The sequence below is a fragment of the Girardinichthys multiradiatus genome, chromosome 9, assembly GCF_021462225.1.
Source record: "Girardinichthys multiradiatus isolate DD_20200921_A chromosome 9, DD_fGirMul_XY1, whole genome shotgun sequence".
NCBI lineage: Eukaryota > Metazoa > Chordata > Actinopteri > Cyprinodontiformes > Goodeidae > Girardinichthys > Girardinichthys multiradiatus.
This window is the reverse complement of record NC_061802.1, coordinates 10981139-10996749: the sequence shown is the minus strand read 5'-3', so window position 1 is coordinate 10996749 and position 15611 is coordinate 10981139. Positions and strand designations below refer to the sequence as shown.

The following is a 15611-nucleotide window of genomic DNA, read 5'->3' as shown; positions in this document are numbered from 1 at the left end:
TTTTGTGTGTGCGGTAGTGAGATGTCAAGAACTGTGAAAGTGTTACAATGACTTACCACTAGAGGGCAGCGTCAGTTAGAATCGGTCCCATTGGTCTCATTTGCTGGATCACTGGAGATCCACGATGCAGAAAGTCACCCTGCTCTCTCTGCTGGACCTCCGCTGTACAAGAAGAGTGGCTGATTTCTCCAAACCACCAGAGAAGCAAAACAGTGACATTTTGTTGAGAATTAGATGTTTATTAGGTGCTAAATTAATACTTCGTAGATGACATAATTTATGCCGGTGTACAGTTACAAAAACAGTATTTTATGACAGCAACGATGAAAATGAATGTCTTACAAAAATAAATGGCTCAAAAACGGTTTTTTAAAAAGACAATAAAAATCTTCATAAAAATGAAAATGCAAAACAAATCAAAGGCAATTTTAAAATCTACAGCAGATCTTTTTGCATTTAACTGAAAAATTTAGAACACTACAGCAGAATGAAATGAGGAACATCATTGAGGCAGGTTTATAGTGGCGTACTCATGATAGAGAATATAAAACCAGTTTGAATAATTTTAATAATCAGATCTGGAATGAGAATGATTAAAAAATCACATATCTTGTGTATATAATAATGCTCTACAATCTTATTGACTGATATAACATGTAGTCTCAGTTTGTTCTTGATATGTAGTATGAAATGGAGTCCTTTAAAGTATGTACAGTACAATACAGTTTACCACATTGGTCAGTTTATTCACTTTTTGGTTTCATCACATTTATGAGTCAATAAAAAAAACCTTAGAGCAGATAAAAACAAAAACGGTTCAATGTTCCCACAGGTTAGCGGTTCTCTGATGGTTAAGGTGGCTGCAAAAAGCTTAACTGAAGCACAGAGATCACACCAAAGATTAACAGAGCTGCATGTTTTCTGCAAAACAATCCCTGTTAGCAGTTTAACCCATGACTGCACCCTCAGAATGGTGTTAATACAGGTGACTAAAGATCAGGTAAGTTTAAAACGACCTCTCTCACTGGCGGTATGTGGTCTCCACAGCGCAAACACTGAGACGTGTTTATATCAGGAGAGGCTAGAGCTGTCGACACTGCTTTTATTTTACTCTAATAAACTGGTGAACACAGGTTAGAGGTCAGAAAACAAAGGTTATGTTACATATGTGTTCCCTGTACATCTGTGCTTTGTACCGAGTGCAGTGTGGGTCTACATGAGCCTGGGTGTATGCTGTAACTTTGGCCTCAGAATGTTGAGGTCTCTAAAGTATTATGGAGTGTATCTTGGCCAATTGTCTGAGAGGTTTTTGCAGTGCGGCCCCCCAGGAGGAGAGCTGGAACAGAGTGGACCCTTCAGTGGTTCTTGTCATAGTTCTTCACCATTCGCTTGATATGAAACAGTTTGTGTCTCAGCCTGCGGCACTCCTTCTTCTTAGACTGGTATTCTGGTGTCTGCAGAGCACAGCAGGGATATATGGACATGTTTGTTAAAAATACAGCTCTATGGCAAGCTGAAATCTACAAAAAAATAATACGCGTAGAAATTTGTAACTATTAAGAACCACATATCAACTTGATGATGCCCTATATAACTCCCAGGCATGTTATATAGACCAGTTCAGTACACAATATATTCTTTGAAAGTCTGCCTACCTGCTTCAGATCCTTCAGCTGATTATATTCCTCTGCAACAGCCTAAGAGACAATAACAAAAGGGCATGTGTTGTGATCATGTTAACAGATTCTTGTCTTTCATGCTCTAGAGCTTTTGCCATGCAAAGAACCCCTAGATAATAAAGCAACAAAGAGCCACGATATTCCAGCAACATCCTAAAACACTAGGTTAGCATATTACACATGCCAAATTATATTTTATTGGGATTTGTTCGCAGACCAGCACACAGTACCATATACTTGCGAAGGGGAAGGAGAAAAATACAAAATTTTAAACATTTTTCCACACAAAAATCTAGAAACTGTGGCATTCATATGTATTCAGCCCTGCAGTGCTTACAAGAAAGACATATCCTGTAAGCATAGCAAATTTCCAGCTTTTGCACGTCTGCAGGTGGACAGTTTTGCCCATTCTTCTTTGGAAAACAGTTCAAACTTAGTCAGATCAGAAAGAGAGAATCTGTGAACATCAGTCTTCAAGTGTGGACTTTTGTAACATCTGAATGTGCATAGATCTAAATGTGGGATGTCCTAATCCAGTCCTCCAGCTCACCACTGATCGAAAACTGTTGCCTTGGAGTTCTGGCTGTTGAGTTACAGATGCTGTCCGGCATAAAGGTGAGCAAGTCTAAAACTGACTTGCTTTAGTATTGCTCTGTGTTTAGCTTCTTTCAACTTCCCATCAAATCTGATCAGCTTCCCTGTCCCTGATCAAGAAAAGGATCCCCACTGCATGATGCTGCCACCATTGTGTCTCACTATGGGGATGGTGTGTTCAGAGTATGTTTCCCCACATGACTTGTAGCAAACTGCTCACGGGACTTCTTCAAAGCTAGAGATATTGTTTAAAACCTAACTCTGCTATAAACATCTCCACAACTTTACTGACTGTTTTTCTTGGTCTTCATGATGCCGTTTGTTCACCAATGTTGTCTAACAAACCTCTGAGACCTTCACAGAGCAGCTGAATGTCCTACTCCAGTCCAAACTGGACTCAAACTGTATCTCAATTTCGCCCCTTGCCCCTCACCACTGACCCAAGGTTACTAAGACGTAGGGTGTCTCGATTGTTGTTCTGGGTTTGGAGAGGGGGTTGTAGTCCTTAAAAAGAGCACTCTATATGGATACATTTGAAATGAACGCGATAAATGGTTTTATCTTTAAGACAATTTAACAATGACAATAAATCTTGTTTTCTAGACTGAGAATTGCCAAGGCCAGTAAAAACTTTGCAAAGAGGTGCAAATAACAGGAAGACTGCATTATTATAAAGTTTTTATAAGCTGGTCATAAAAGTGTCACAACTGTAGCAACTTCAGCATACTTCATCTCTACAAAATGGTACACAAAATATTATAGTTTAGTTGTTGTTTTTTTTTACTTGTTTTCAGTTGTAATGCAGGAGGATCATCTCTAAGCTTTATTTCTCACTCTTAAGCTCCAACGTTTCATTTTGCAAACTAGCAGACAAACTACATGCCCGTCTCCTTTTAAATCTTCAGACCAAAGGAAATGTATTCTTTTATTCACTGGATAACAATTCAGCCTGATGTGATGTGTAATACAGAGCCTGCTAACCGTTTTCAAACGTTTTGAAAGCGAGAGGTATAACATATTCATCAAACCTGATATTTAGCAGAGCTCTCATCAAGAGTGTCCAGCTGCCGGCTGAGTTTGTTCAGCCGATCATTGATGTCGTCCATCTCGGCACATAGGCGCTTATACTCCCGAAGGTCTGCATCAAACTCCCTCTTGTATTCGTGCCTCTGAGCATCTGAAGTTATGTCAGGGTACACACTGGAGGGAAAACCAGACAGGGAAGATTGTGGTGCGAAGGGGGCAAAAAAACGATGAAGAGGTGAAAGACAACAGAAAAAGATCAGAACCAGACACAAACTTCGCTAAGATTGATAGAATGCAGCCCAAAAAATTAAGATCTTCAATCTTAACAAGAAATCAATTTTCATTGCATCCTGTGAATTCACAATTCAGATATAAATAGTTTTGAGATATTTGTGGAACTTCAGGTGCAACAAAAAAAAATTTAAATTGCATCAGTATTGTTTTTTTTACTTTTATAGCTTTTTAGAAAAAATAATTGGACCTGATAAAAATTGGAATCAGCAGGTTCGGCCAGAAATCGGTACAGGCCAGCAAAACTCTGATTGGTGCATTTCTACATTTTACCTTTGTCCCACTTTTCTCCTACTAAAAACAAACACATGCCTCTGCGGATTAACTGAGGAATACACACTGGAACTTTTTCCTGTCGTGTTGTGAAGGCATTCATCATGTTTTTGTTCCACACAACGTTCAAAGGAGATTTTTAAAACCAAAATATGTCCTGGCTGCATCAAATTATTGTCACATAAGCTTGTTTTCCAAAGCTTATCTGTATTAATTCATATCAGAGAATGTGGGTCTGATCCTGAGGGAGAAACTGTACTTCACTGTAATCTACATGCTCAGTTCTTAGCTAATGACATTTTTATCTTTAATCCTGGCAGAGTCAGAAGCTCAAAGGTAGCTCTGTTACAGAAACTTAGTTCTCACCTCTCCCATTCTTCCATGTCAAGTTCATTGCCCGTTTCTCCTCCTGTTGTGTACTCCGTTTCATACTGGGACTCATCCATGTCTGGGTTACGTCTGCGCCTCTTGCCCCTGTTAGCAGAGGGTCTGCGACCCTCTGACGGGCTGGAGCTGGTCCTGCCACCGTGGGAAAACACTTCAGATGGCCGACTGGTCGTTTTTTCTGAGTATCTGTCAGAACATTATTAAATGATAATCGGTTAGGTATGACAGTTTAAGCTACCAGAAAAGAAGCTTGGGAACTTCAGAGCATAGCACAGATGTAGAGTTACTCAATTACTGGATGCACTGTTCAACAGATTCCTTGGTTACTAGATTATCTGATCATCAGCACGTGTGACCACCTAAGAGCTAGAGCTTTGGCAGTGTGCATAAAGAAATATTTTGAAACAATACCAAGATGGAAAGAGATCAGCAAAGACCATAGAAAAGCAGTTGTTGTTTTCTATTAATCTGGGACGTGTAATAAAATTGAAACTATCTGAAGTCCATGTAGCCGTAAAAAAGACTTACAAGTGGAAAACATTTAAGCAGGTTAAAAAACTTTCCAGGATTCCCATCAAATTCAGTAGAAATCAGACTATTCAATGCTGATAAAAATTCCAAAAATGCCAGGAGCTCCATCCCAGCCTCTACAGGCCTCAGCTAGCTTGGTAAATATTAAAGTTCATGACAGACCAACTAAAAAAACACTGAACTAGCAGGGCTCGTTTGGAAAGCTCATCAGGAGGAATAATTCAGGTTTGCAAAGCTGCATCTGAATGAACCAAAGGATCTCTGGAGCAAATTCATTGAGCTTCTTTTGCACATTGCAGTCACCGAAGCAGGCATGACCTATTCTGTTATTCCAATTATACAAGTGTAAAATGTGAGGCCATATGTCTAAAAGCTGAGGCTTGGTCTAAACTATCTCATGAAAGCAACGTTGAAAAGAAGAGTTGGCCAATTTTCCTCCAAGTCAGGCTGCTTCCACATATGAGGCAATGGGTGCTACGCTCGCTGTGGGGCTAGGTCCACAAGCAGAGGAGAGGAGCACAGAGGAGGGCACACCAAGGGTGACAATATGTTAATGATGGCACCAGTTGTTGAAAAGTATTGCCAATCACCGCCATGTAGTACTTGCTGATGCCAGAGTAAAATGATTGTAAAGAAAGACAATTGTAGTAACAGTTTTGTAATATAAAAGCTTTCATAAAATTTCTATCCCCTTTTAAACAAACCTTTTACTCTTAAACTGTTAGATATATTTTTCAACTCATAGCTTTAATATGGTGTCAAAAGCTGCAGATTACCTAAAATATTCTATAATATTGCTAAAGTATTGGGTCACACCACCATATCAATGAATGCTGGTGTTACAATCACTTCCATGGTTGCAGGTGTATGAAGTTTGGTGTGGAGAAACTTGACTGACCTGCAGAGTCCTAACCTCAACCTTCTTCAACACCTTTAGGATGAATTAGAGCAGCTGCTTCAATTCTGGTTTTGTCATCTAACTATGAACACACTCCTAAACCTTGAGGAAGAAGTTTACAGAATAGTTAAAGTTGTTGTTGCTGCAAATGGTGGATCCATCAACAAATTGGTACCTTATAGATTTAAGTCCTGCTCTGCTATCTAGCAACACACACAATGTTGGACTTTATCTTGGTGCACAGGAACCACCATCCGCTATGGAGAAGTAGCTTTATACAGAAAACTATTGGCTGTTTTCATGACTGTGTGTAATCTGAGGAATGTGTTTTTGCATAGCTAATGTTGAATTGAAATGATTTTAGAGCCAGGTAAAGACCAGATTATCTTCATTATGTCAAGATACGTACAGCCCTAGTTTCAATTCAGTTTCTATTGAGTTTATTTATATTGTGCCAATTCGCAACATTATCATCTTAAGACAGGTTACAATTTATATCCATAATACAGAATGCAATTAGGTCCAAATTTAAGGCCCTAGAAGGAGAGTGGATAAAGTAGTATGGCATCACCGTTATACTCCAATACTTCAGGCCCTTTAATTAGAGGGCAATTGTTCTGAGATTATACTAACTTCTACTTACTGTGAGGTAGAGAACAACATGTGAGCGGCTCAAAAAGCCCTCCAAGAAAGAAATGTACTTCCTAGAACACAGGAGGCTATTTACTGATAAGATACAAATGGATGCTATGTGGAGGAAGGAAAGAGTTTACATGCTCACTGCAGCTCACGCCCTTCATTCTGAAAACAGCACCATATGGAGTTGCTCAGGAAACAGGAGGCAGGTACAGCTCTTTAATAAGTTATGGATGAAGCCCATTCAATTTCATAGGTTTGTAGGGATTTGTGGACAAATCCAAATCCAATGGCACAGATATTAAAGGTTATTACTACAGTGAATTAAGTCAGGAGCAGAGCGCACTGCAGGTCTGCAGGATAACATTCTTCTGCTTATGAAATCAGCTCTGTTTACTTTGTAAGACAGGAAATCATTCCACTATGTTGTACTTTTGACTCAAAACTATGTTTATTTGCTGCCCCTTTTGGGTCTAGATCAGAGTCAATTGTTAAGTAGTTCTTAAATGATTTGAAATTTCTTTTCAAAAAAAGATTTTGACATGTAGACAACACAGTTGTTATCACACACTTACAGCAGTTTTACACAGTGCCTAAAACAAAACACAAATCAGTCCATCTGTACTCTGATGAAAGGCCAGAGCACTAATTCATAAATATCCAGCCTTTTCCCCTCCTGGGACAACCCAATGACCAGGAGGGAAAAAAGAGAGTTATTCCAACAAAGACTCAAAGGTCACAACCAGCTCTCCACATGGGCAGGGCAATATGTTTTTGTGGGTTTTAAAACACAGTAGTGATTAGAGCTGCTTCTGTAAGTCACATGTTTAGAAATTCAGTCATTCTGGGCGAGGCCTTGCGCTACTCTGACTCATGTTACAGTCACCGTTTTCCTGCAGCTTCAATATCGGAAAACAATACCAGTTATATAATGGACTTAATGCATTAAACAGAAATCCTGCACTTCCTCATGCTGATAATAAGGATAAATATGTCATATCTATACTTATTTGTCATTGTGAGCATTTCAGTGTGTTCAGAGTCATTTAATCAGCTCTAGAAACATTTACATACCACATCATACACATGAATGCCCATTTATTTTAATGTTTGTTTTGGTGTGTTATATTCATGCAAACAACTGAAATAAATTTTAAAAACAAGAACTGGGTCCACAAATCTAATCCACACAGGTTATAAATGATGCATACACACTCAAATATTTACATACATCCTCAGTAATATTTGGTTAAATTTCCCTTCAGTGTCCCCTGTCACACACAAAGCCCTGGCTTAATTTGGCCACTTTTCTTATCAGAAAGTGTTGAGCTCATTTAAACTGAATAGTTTCCTGCCAGGGACCAAGCTGTTTTTTTTTTTTTTTTTAGGGCCATTCCAGAAGTTTAATGTCAGCTTGTGAGGATCTTGTCCTACTGTAACACCCAACCATGTCTACGTTGTAACCATCTACAGTTAAGTGCAACGTTACTCATACCCCTGGTAGATTTTCATTTAAAACTTATTTTCATTCAACTAAGAAATTTGCTTCTGATATGAAATCAGGTAGGCATATCTCAAAAAATCAATGGATTTTTTTATTGGTATTACAGCAATAAAATACTTCTTTTTATTTATAACAAGCTTTTTGCATGTTTGCACTGGTAGTTTTTGGGTTCTCTTTTGCATGATCTGTAGGTCTTTGAGGTTAGAAGACCTCCTTGCCATCACCCTAATCTTTAGCTCCCTCCCACATATTCTCTATTGGATACTCCAAAAACATGATTCTTCCTGACAGAAGAAATATGTTGATAAAACTGGCCACTTTAAACTCAACTCCAAAACTTACTCCGGAAAACATTTGGCTTAAAGACATTTGACTTGGGAAATGTTCATCAGTAACCAATAAGCAGCTGAGCCTCTTCAGGTCAGACCCAACAATTTTCTATTAAGATGAGATCTCACTCTGACCGGAATAATTTTAACCAAATCACAGAGCAAAAAAAACATATGTCCAAAGCGTAGCATCCATCTGTGGAGATAAAAAATTTCCTTTGAGATTCAAGGTGTTTTCGAGCAGTGATATGACCCAGTCTATGTTGGCGTTGAACTGGTAACACTGTCCACAGTGACACGTGTTCCAGCATCTTCCAGTTCATAATAAGCTTAAGAGTTGGAGGTTCATGAATTGTTCCTGAACATTATGATGGTTAAAACCTGAGAATAGCAGGGTGTTCAAACAGGACAATGATCCCAAACACACTGAAACAGACTTTAGAGTGGGCAAAGCAGGCTAACATGAAAGTGCTGGAATGGCCTGACCTTAATTCTGTTAAAGAATTTGAGGGCGATGCTCAAAAGCCGCGTCTTTAACGGTGTATACTTTAAATGCGCTCCAGGATTTCCTATATCCAGCCACAATTATGCCACATTCTTGTTTATGACTGCAAAAGTGAGCAGTTTCTCTACAGCATCCTTAGGAAAATGTATACAAATACCAATGAGGGTATGTGTATATGGTTGATCCTGCATGTACAAGTTAAAACCTGTGTGGACTGGAGAAAGTAAGCTGTTTCTTATAGTCTCATCATATCCTAGTAAAAAGCAGTTTAAATAATCGTTTCAAAGCCCCCAACATAATATGAGATCCATACCTATGATGACTGCATGTAAACGTCTGGCCTGTACAGAGTTTGATTGATTTGCACCTATAAGTTATTTAAATGAAGAAAAGCTTTAGGGACTTTAACTAAATCTAATTATTTCAATACAAAAAACTGAAAAGTAGTTAAAAACATTTAAAGATTGTTCAATGCTAAATATTATAATAGATACTTTAGTGCTTATGTTTTTATTTCCAAATCTGAGAATCAAATTGAACTTTAACATTTAAAAGAAAGGCTGAGCACCTGAAAGAATGAGGTCACCTACTGGTTATCGTCCTCATTGTAAGAGCTGCTGTCCCCCTTGTCAGGGGGGTAGGAGTCGACACTGTTCGCTGAGGCGTTGAGCAGCCCGCCTCCCTTCTCGGACACCAGCAGGGTCGGGGCATCCTGAACGCTGCGGTTTTCCTCCACATTGTTCACCTAAAGCAAGCGGGAAGACAACGCAAGGAAAAGGCTGAGCAAACACAAACAAACTTCTCCGACAGTCACAAAGAGTAAGGACCAAACCTCCCCACAGACTAGTTCTCTGACTCATGTCCAGCTGAAGTAAACACCTTTTCCTTTGTTTTTTTTATGTTGTGACATTTTCTTAACCCATATATCATCTACAGTCCTATGTGCTCCAAGCCACAACTTTAAAACAACACATGTTGACTTGTGAGAAGTGAAAATCTCCTCCTGGAAATCATTAATTTAAATATAACTGTTTGGAGAGGCAATAAAGGGTCAGAGACCAGTGTCTAATATCTATTATTATTAAGGTTATCAGGTAAGCTTTGAAGAATGAAATTGGACATCCATCTACTCTGTTAAAATGTTTTTTAGCTTGAAATCATCAGGAGAACAAAAACAAATGCGTTCTGCAGATGGTTCCAGGTCAGTTTACTCCTTTGCTAACCTCACACCTCCATTTTGTCCCTGCGCTAATATTTCATCAACACGCTCAAACCGGGAACACAGAACCCGTCTCCTTCCTAAACACGATGGTGGCTGAACATTCCTGTGCCGTTGATACATGTGTTTCCCAGTTTGAACAGATGAACGTGGCACCTTCACCCATCTGGAAGGTCCACCCAGGGATGAACACGACACACGATATGTTTTGGGTTTTTCCATAAAATACATCCACTTATGTGCCTCCATTTACCTCAAATGTTGGAAATTACCTCATCAAAAGCTTACAAAGACATGACATGCTCATCTTTCAAAAACAAAAAAAGGCTGTTATAACAAGACTGTAAACACAACACACAGAAAACCATTTGTTTTCTCTTCCTTCTCCAGCCTCATGTCTTCATATGCACACGGAAAAGATTTCCTCTTCCTCTCGGTTCTCAAATAAACAAGAGTCTCAGGTGAAAAAACATTCACCTTATTGTGTATTTACAAGCCCTTCCTGTGAGGCCAGCAAGCCTCTCTGCCGAATATTCTCACAGTGAAGGATTCAGGGTTGGTTCCTGTTCAGTTCAGTAAGTTTGTCCATCATATAATGTGCTTAATAAGACTTTTATGCTAAATTAAAACAAACAGGGATCACTCTCTGGTGTATTACCAGCAGAATGAGCTTGGCCAGTGTAGAGAATTTAACAGCTAACTAAAACTAAGCTTCGTGTTTTCAATTTATTTGTGCTCACTATAGTTACATAATATTTCACATTCCATGTCAAGATGTTAGCACAGTTTAACTCCCTTTTATCTCAGACTCTCTGAAACAGTGAAAAACAATGAATAAACAGAAGTACATTTAGACATTTATACCAGGAAAATACATAATTCAAACAACTGAGACTCCTGTACAAAGATGGTAATAAAACCTTTTAAAATCAGAGATTACAGAAGAATACAGCAGAGTGAGAAGCTTACTCCTCGGTAGGATTTCCAGAGATATTATGATGCAAGAAAAAGATAATCCCAAAGGGTTTCTGTCCTTTGCCTTTAATAGACTCATAAGCCTTATAAAAATCAAGCCCCTAATGCAAAATCGAAATCATAAAAATACTTTAGGTATGAATTTGGAAGAGATTTGAATAGGTCCAAATTTTAATAGTCCTTAAATGTTCTCCTGGAAAGGTCAATTCAAATTTAGGATAATCAGCTATTTAGAATATTTGGTCAGATTAAGGGCTGAAAATGGGACTGTTGCATAATGCATGAATATATAGATGCTTGCAGCAACCCTACAGATGTTTCTCTGACAAAAATTAAAATACAGAGCAGATGAACAGCCCAATTAACCCATGACTAAGACTGATAACTGTTCGCATATCTCTGGCTAATAATATTGACAGGAGCAAATGTTGGTTTTCTGCCTTTTGTAGATTTAACAGTTTGTAGTAAAGCATTTTGTTAGCATAACGGAAAATTACAATGAGTAAAAACAGCCATTCCCCAAAAAACAATAACCATTGGTGGGTGGATCAAACTGAGCATGTGTCTCTCTTTCTTGCAGCTGCAGGTGAATCCTGTTAGGAGAGAGGCTCATGAAAGAATCTCAACAATGCCCTCTCAGTGTGCAACACAAGAGCCAATCAACTGTGAGCACAGGATGTGTTCACAGTAGGACCTCAGAGCTCCCCTAATCCAGGGAACCAAAGGAAGGACTTCATATGGAGAGACGGTATCTTAAGAAGTACCAGAGACACATCACAGAGGGAAGGTGTCCTGAGTAAGTTACGTGGAAATGAACAAAATATAAAGAGAAAGCAATAGTTTGACTAAAAGTCACACATATCTAAAGCCACTTCACGTTACAATAATGAGTTTTAGAAAGTCTTGTTCTGCTCGGGTTTCAGAGGTAAAACAATCACTAAGCAAATTATATAAGGTTGAAGGAATGACAAATAAATCATCAGAAAGAAAATAGGTAAAATATTGTAAAGCCATTAATGGCCTGCACTTTAACCATTTACCATATTAAAACAGATGCTGTAATAGAAACAAGACTGTTAATATAAAACTGTATTGGGATAAATGTGTAGAGTAAAAATAAAACTACAGTCCCTTGTAAAAGAATTTACAACTCTAACATTTTCACACATTACAACCACAAACTTCCTTTTATTTTATTTGGATTCAATGTGTATTCAGCCCTCCTGAGTCAACACCATCCAGACACATTGCTTGTATAGTTCCAGCTGCAAGTCTTTTGGGGTATGTCTCCATCAGTTTAGCACATCTAAAGGCGGAAATCTTTTGCAGTCTGTGAACATTAATTTTTTCTCAAGTCTTGCTATATAGTCTCAACTCGATTTAGGACTGGACTTTGACTGGGCCATTCTAACACATAAACATACAGGTCCTTCTCAAAATATTAGCATATTGTGATAAAGTTCATTATTTTCCATAATGTCATGATGAAAATTTAACATTCATATATTTTAGATTCATTGCACACTAACTGAAATATTTCAGGTCTTTTATTGTCTTAATACGGATGATTTTGGCATACAGCTCATGAAAACCCAAAATTCCTATCTCACAAAATTAGCATATTTCATCCGACCAATAAAAGAAAAGTGTTTTTAATACAAAAAATGTCAACCTTCAAATAATCATGTACAGTTATGCACTCAATACTTGGTCGGGAATCCTTTTGCATAAATGACTGCTTCAATGCGGCGTGGCATGGAGGCAATCAGCCTGTGGCACTGCTGAGGTCTTATGGAGGCCCAGGATGCTTCGATAGCGACCTTTAGCTCATCCAGAGTGTTGGGTCTTGAGTCTCTCAACGTTCTCTTCACAATATCCCACAGATTCTCTATGGGGTTCAGGTCAGGAGAGTTGGCAGGCCAATTGAGCACAGTGATACCATGGTCAGTAAACCATTTACCAGTGGTTTTGGTACTGTGAGCAGGTGCCAGGTCGTGCTGAAAAAGGAAATCTTCATCTCCATAAAGCTTTTCAGCAGATGGAAGCATGAAGTGCTCCAAAATCTCCTGATAGCTAGCTGCATTGACCCTGCCCTTGATAAAACACAGTGGACCAACACCAGCAGCTGACACGGCACCCCAGACCATCACTGACTGTGGGTACTTGACACTGGACTTCTGGCATTTTGGCATTTCCTTCTCCCCAGTCTTCCTCCAGACTCTGGCACCTTGATTTCCGAATGACATGCAGAATTTGCTTTCATCCGAAAAAAGTACTTTGGACCACTGAGCAACAGTCCAGTGCTGCTTCTCTGTAGCCCAGGTCAGGCGCTTCTGCCACTGTTTCTGGTTCAAAAGTGGCTTGACCTGGGGAATGCGGCACCTGTAGCCCATTTCCTGCACACGCCTGTGCACGGTGGCTCTGGATGTTTCTACTCCAGACTCAGTCCACTGCTTCCGCAGGTCCCCCAAGGTCTGGAATCGGCCCTTCTCCACAATCTTCCTCAGGGTCCGGTTACCTCTTCTCGTTGTGCAGCGTTTTCTGCCACACTTTTTCCTTCCCACAGACTTCCCACTGAGGTGCCTTGATACAGCACTCTGGGAACAGCCTATTCGTTCAGAAATGTCTTTCTGTGTCTTACCCTCTTGCTTGAGGGTGTCAATAGTGGCCTTCTGGACAGCAGTCAGGTCGGCAGTCTTACCCATGATTGGGGTTTTGAGTGATGAACCAGGCTGGGAGTTTTAAAGGCCTCAGGAATCTTTTGCAGGTGTTTAGAGTTAACTCGTTGATTCAGATGATTAGGTTCATAGCTCGTTTAGAGACTCTTTTAATGATATGCTAATTTTGTGAGATAGGAATTTTGTGTTTTCATGAGCTGTATGCCAAAATCATCCGTATTAAGACAATAAAAGACCTGAAATATTTCAGTTAGTGTGCAATGAATCTAAAATATATGAATGTTAAATTTTCATCATGACATTATGGAAAATAATGAACTTTATCACAATATGCTAATATTTTGAGAAGGACCTGTACTTTGATCTAAATCAGGGTTGGGCAAGTCCAGTCCTCCATGACTGGTGTCCTGCAACTTTTAGACATGTCCTTGGTCCAACACACCAGAATCAAACGGTTGTATTACCTCCTCAGTATGCAGTCAATTCCTGCACAGACCTGGTAATTAGCCATTTATTTGATTCAGGTGTGCTGAACCAAGGGAACATCTTCTAAAACAGAAGCAGGTAACCTCAGTCCTCAAGGGGTTGGTGTGCTGCATATTGAGGAGGTAACGGAACCATTGGATTCAGGTGTGTTGGACCAAGGACACATCTAAAAGTTGCTGGAAACCGGTTGTGGCTGACTGGGGTTGTCCAACCCTGATCTAAACCATTCTATTGTAGCTCTGGCTCTTATGTTTAGGGTGCTGTGCTGCTGGGAGATGGACCTCTGTCCAAGTTTCAAGTCTTTGGCAGCCTCTAATAGGTTTTCTTCAAAGATTGTTTCAAACAGCTTTCCTGTCCCTGCTGAAAAAAAGCATCCACCCAGGATGATGCTGACACCATCATTTTCAGCGTTGATAGTTAATTCGGGGTTATGTGCAGAGTTTGTTTCCAGGTGCACAAAATGTTTTGCACTTACGCCAAAAAGTTGGCTGATATTAAATTAAACACAAGTGGAAACCAGTTAATAATTATTTGATTGCTACAGTCAATTGTAGAACTGGAATTTCATGTGAGGGTGTCAAGAATAGGGGGCAGAAAGCAAACGTATGCCAAACGTTTCACATCTTTATTTGTAAAAACATTAGAAATTCTGCATTATTTTCATCCCACTTCAAATTATCCACTACTTTGTGTTGGTGCAACACAGTAAATCCCAATAAAACAAATTAATGTTGTGGTGGTAACATGACAAAATGGTGAAAAGCTCAGGGAGTATGAATATCGATGATGTTTTCATGCATGCATAAAGAAACCAGCACAGGATGCTGCTTCCCTCCATCTGTCTTAGTGTTTGTAGCACACAAGCAGCCTTTCTACGACTGATTCTGATGACTTCATGCTGCAGACACAATGCAGCCCCCCGCCCCGGCCGAGATGAATAAAACCTGTGTGTGAGGTCATCAGAGCAAGCCGGGCCTCCCTGGTCTCCACGACAGAGACCAACCACAGCCTGAAACTGCCCAGAATGGAAAATGAATACAACAACCCTGTGGGTTTATTTGAAGTGCTGAGTAGCAGATAAGAACATTCAGAAAGGTGGGAACCAAGCGCAATTAAAAAAATCTAAAATAACTGTGCTTTCTTAAAGCATTGTCTACATAAAGACACACATTGGTTGATTCAGTAGACACCACAGTCTTAAGGCACAGAAAAAGTAGGTTACCCAACCCAAATGGGTGGTGTTTTTTAATCTTTGAATAAATAATAATCCGTTAGCAACATCACATTTTCCAGGGCTCATATTTTCTGAAAATTCTTGTGCCTTTTCCTAAGCCTTTCTAATCCTTATACCTCTTTCTCATTATTTCCTTGAAAAATGACAAAGTTCTCAACTAGAGTGGTAACACAACATTACTAAAGCACCAATAAGATGAGGGTGACATCACTGAGCATCGCTCCATTATTAGACACAAGTGCTAGTCAGAGGATTTACTCTGCTAGGCACAGGAGCCACCTCTCAGTGCAGGATGCTGTTCGTGAGGCGATGACACCCAATCTCCAAAACAAACGGCTCTATATAATCCCATATAAACACACGTCT

The 15611-nt window shown here is 39.4% G+C and overlaps 1 protein-coding gene across 1 annotated transcript in view; it reads right to left on the bottom strand.

Moving 5' to 3' along the window:
- Window positions 1-223: 223 nt before the first annotated feature.
- The window catches only part of si:ch73-61d6.3 (occludin), a 32338-nt gene continuing 16950 nt past the window's right edge, over window positions 224-15611 (bottom strand). Inside the window, exons 5-9 of the mRNA XM_047375579.1 lie at window positions 9244-9398; window positions 4230-4436; window positions 3302-3473; window positions 1656-1697; window positions 224-1454 (exon numbers count right to left, since the gene is read on the bottom strand). Coding sequence (XP_047231535.1) covers window positions 1356-1454; window positions 1656-1697; window positions 3302-3473; window positions 4230-4436; window positions 9244-9398 — 675 coding nt within the window. The 3' untranslated portion in view covers window positions 224-1355. The remainder of the gene's footprint in view (window positions 1455-1655; window positions 1698-3301; window positions 3474-4229; window positions 4437-9243; window positions 9399-15611) is intronic.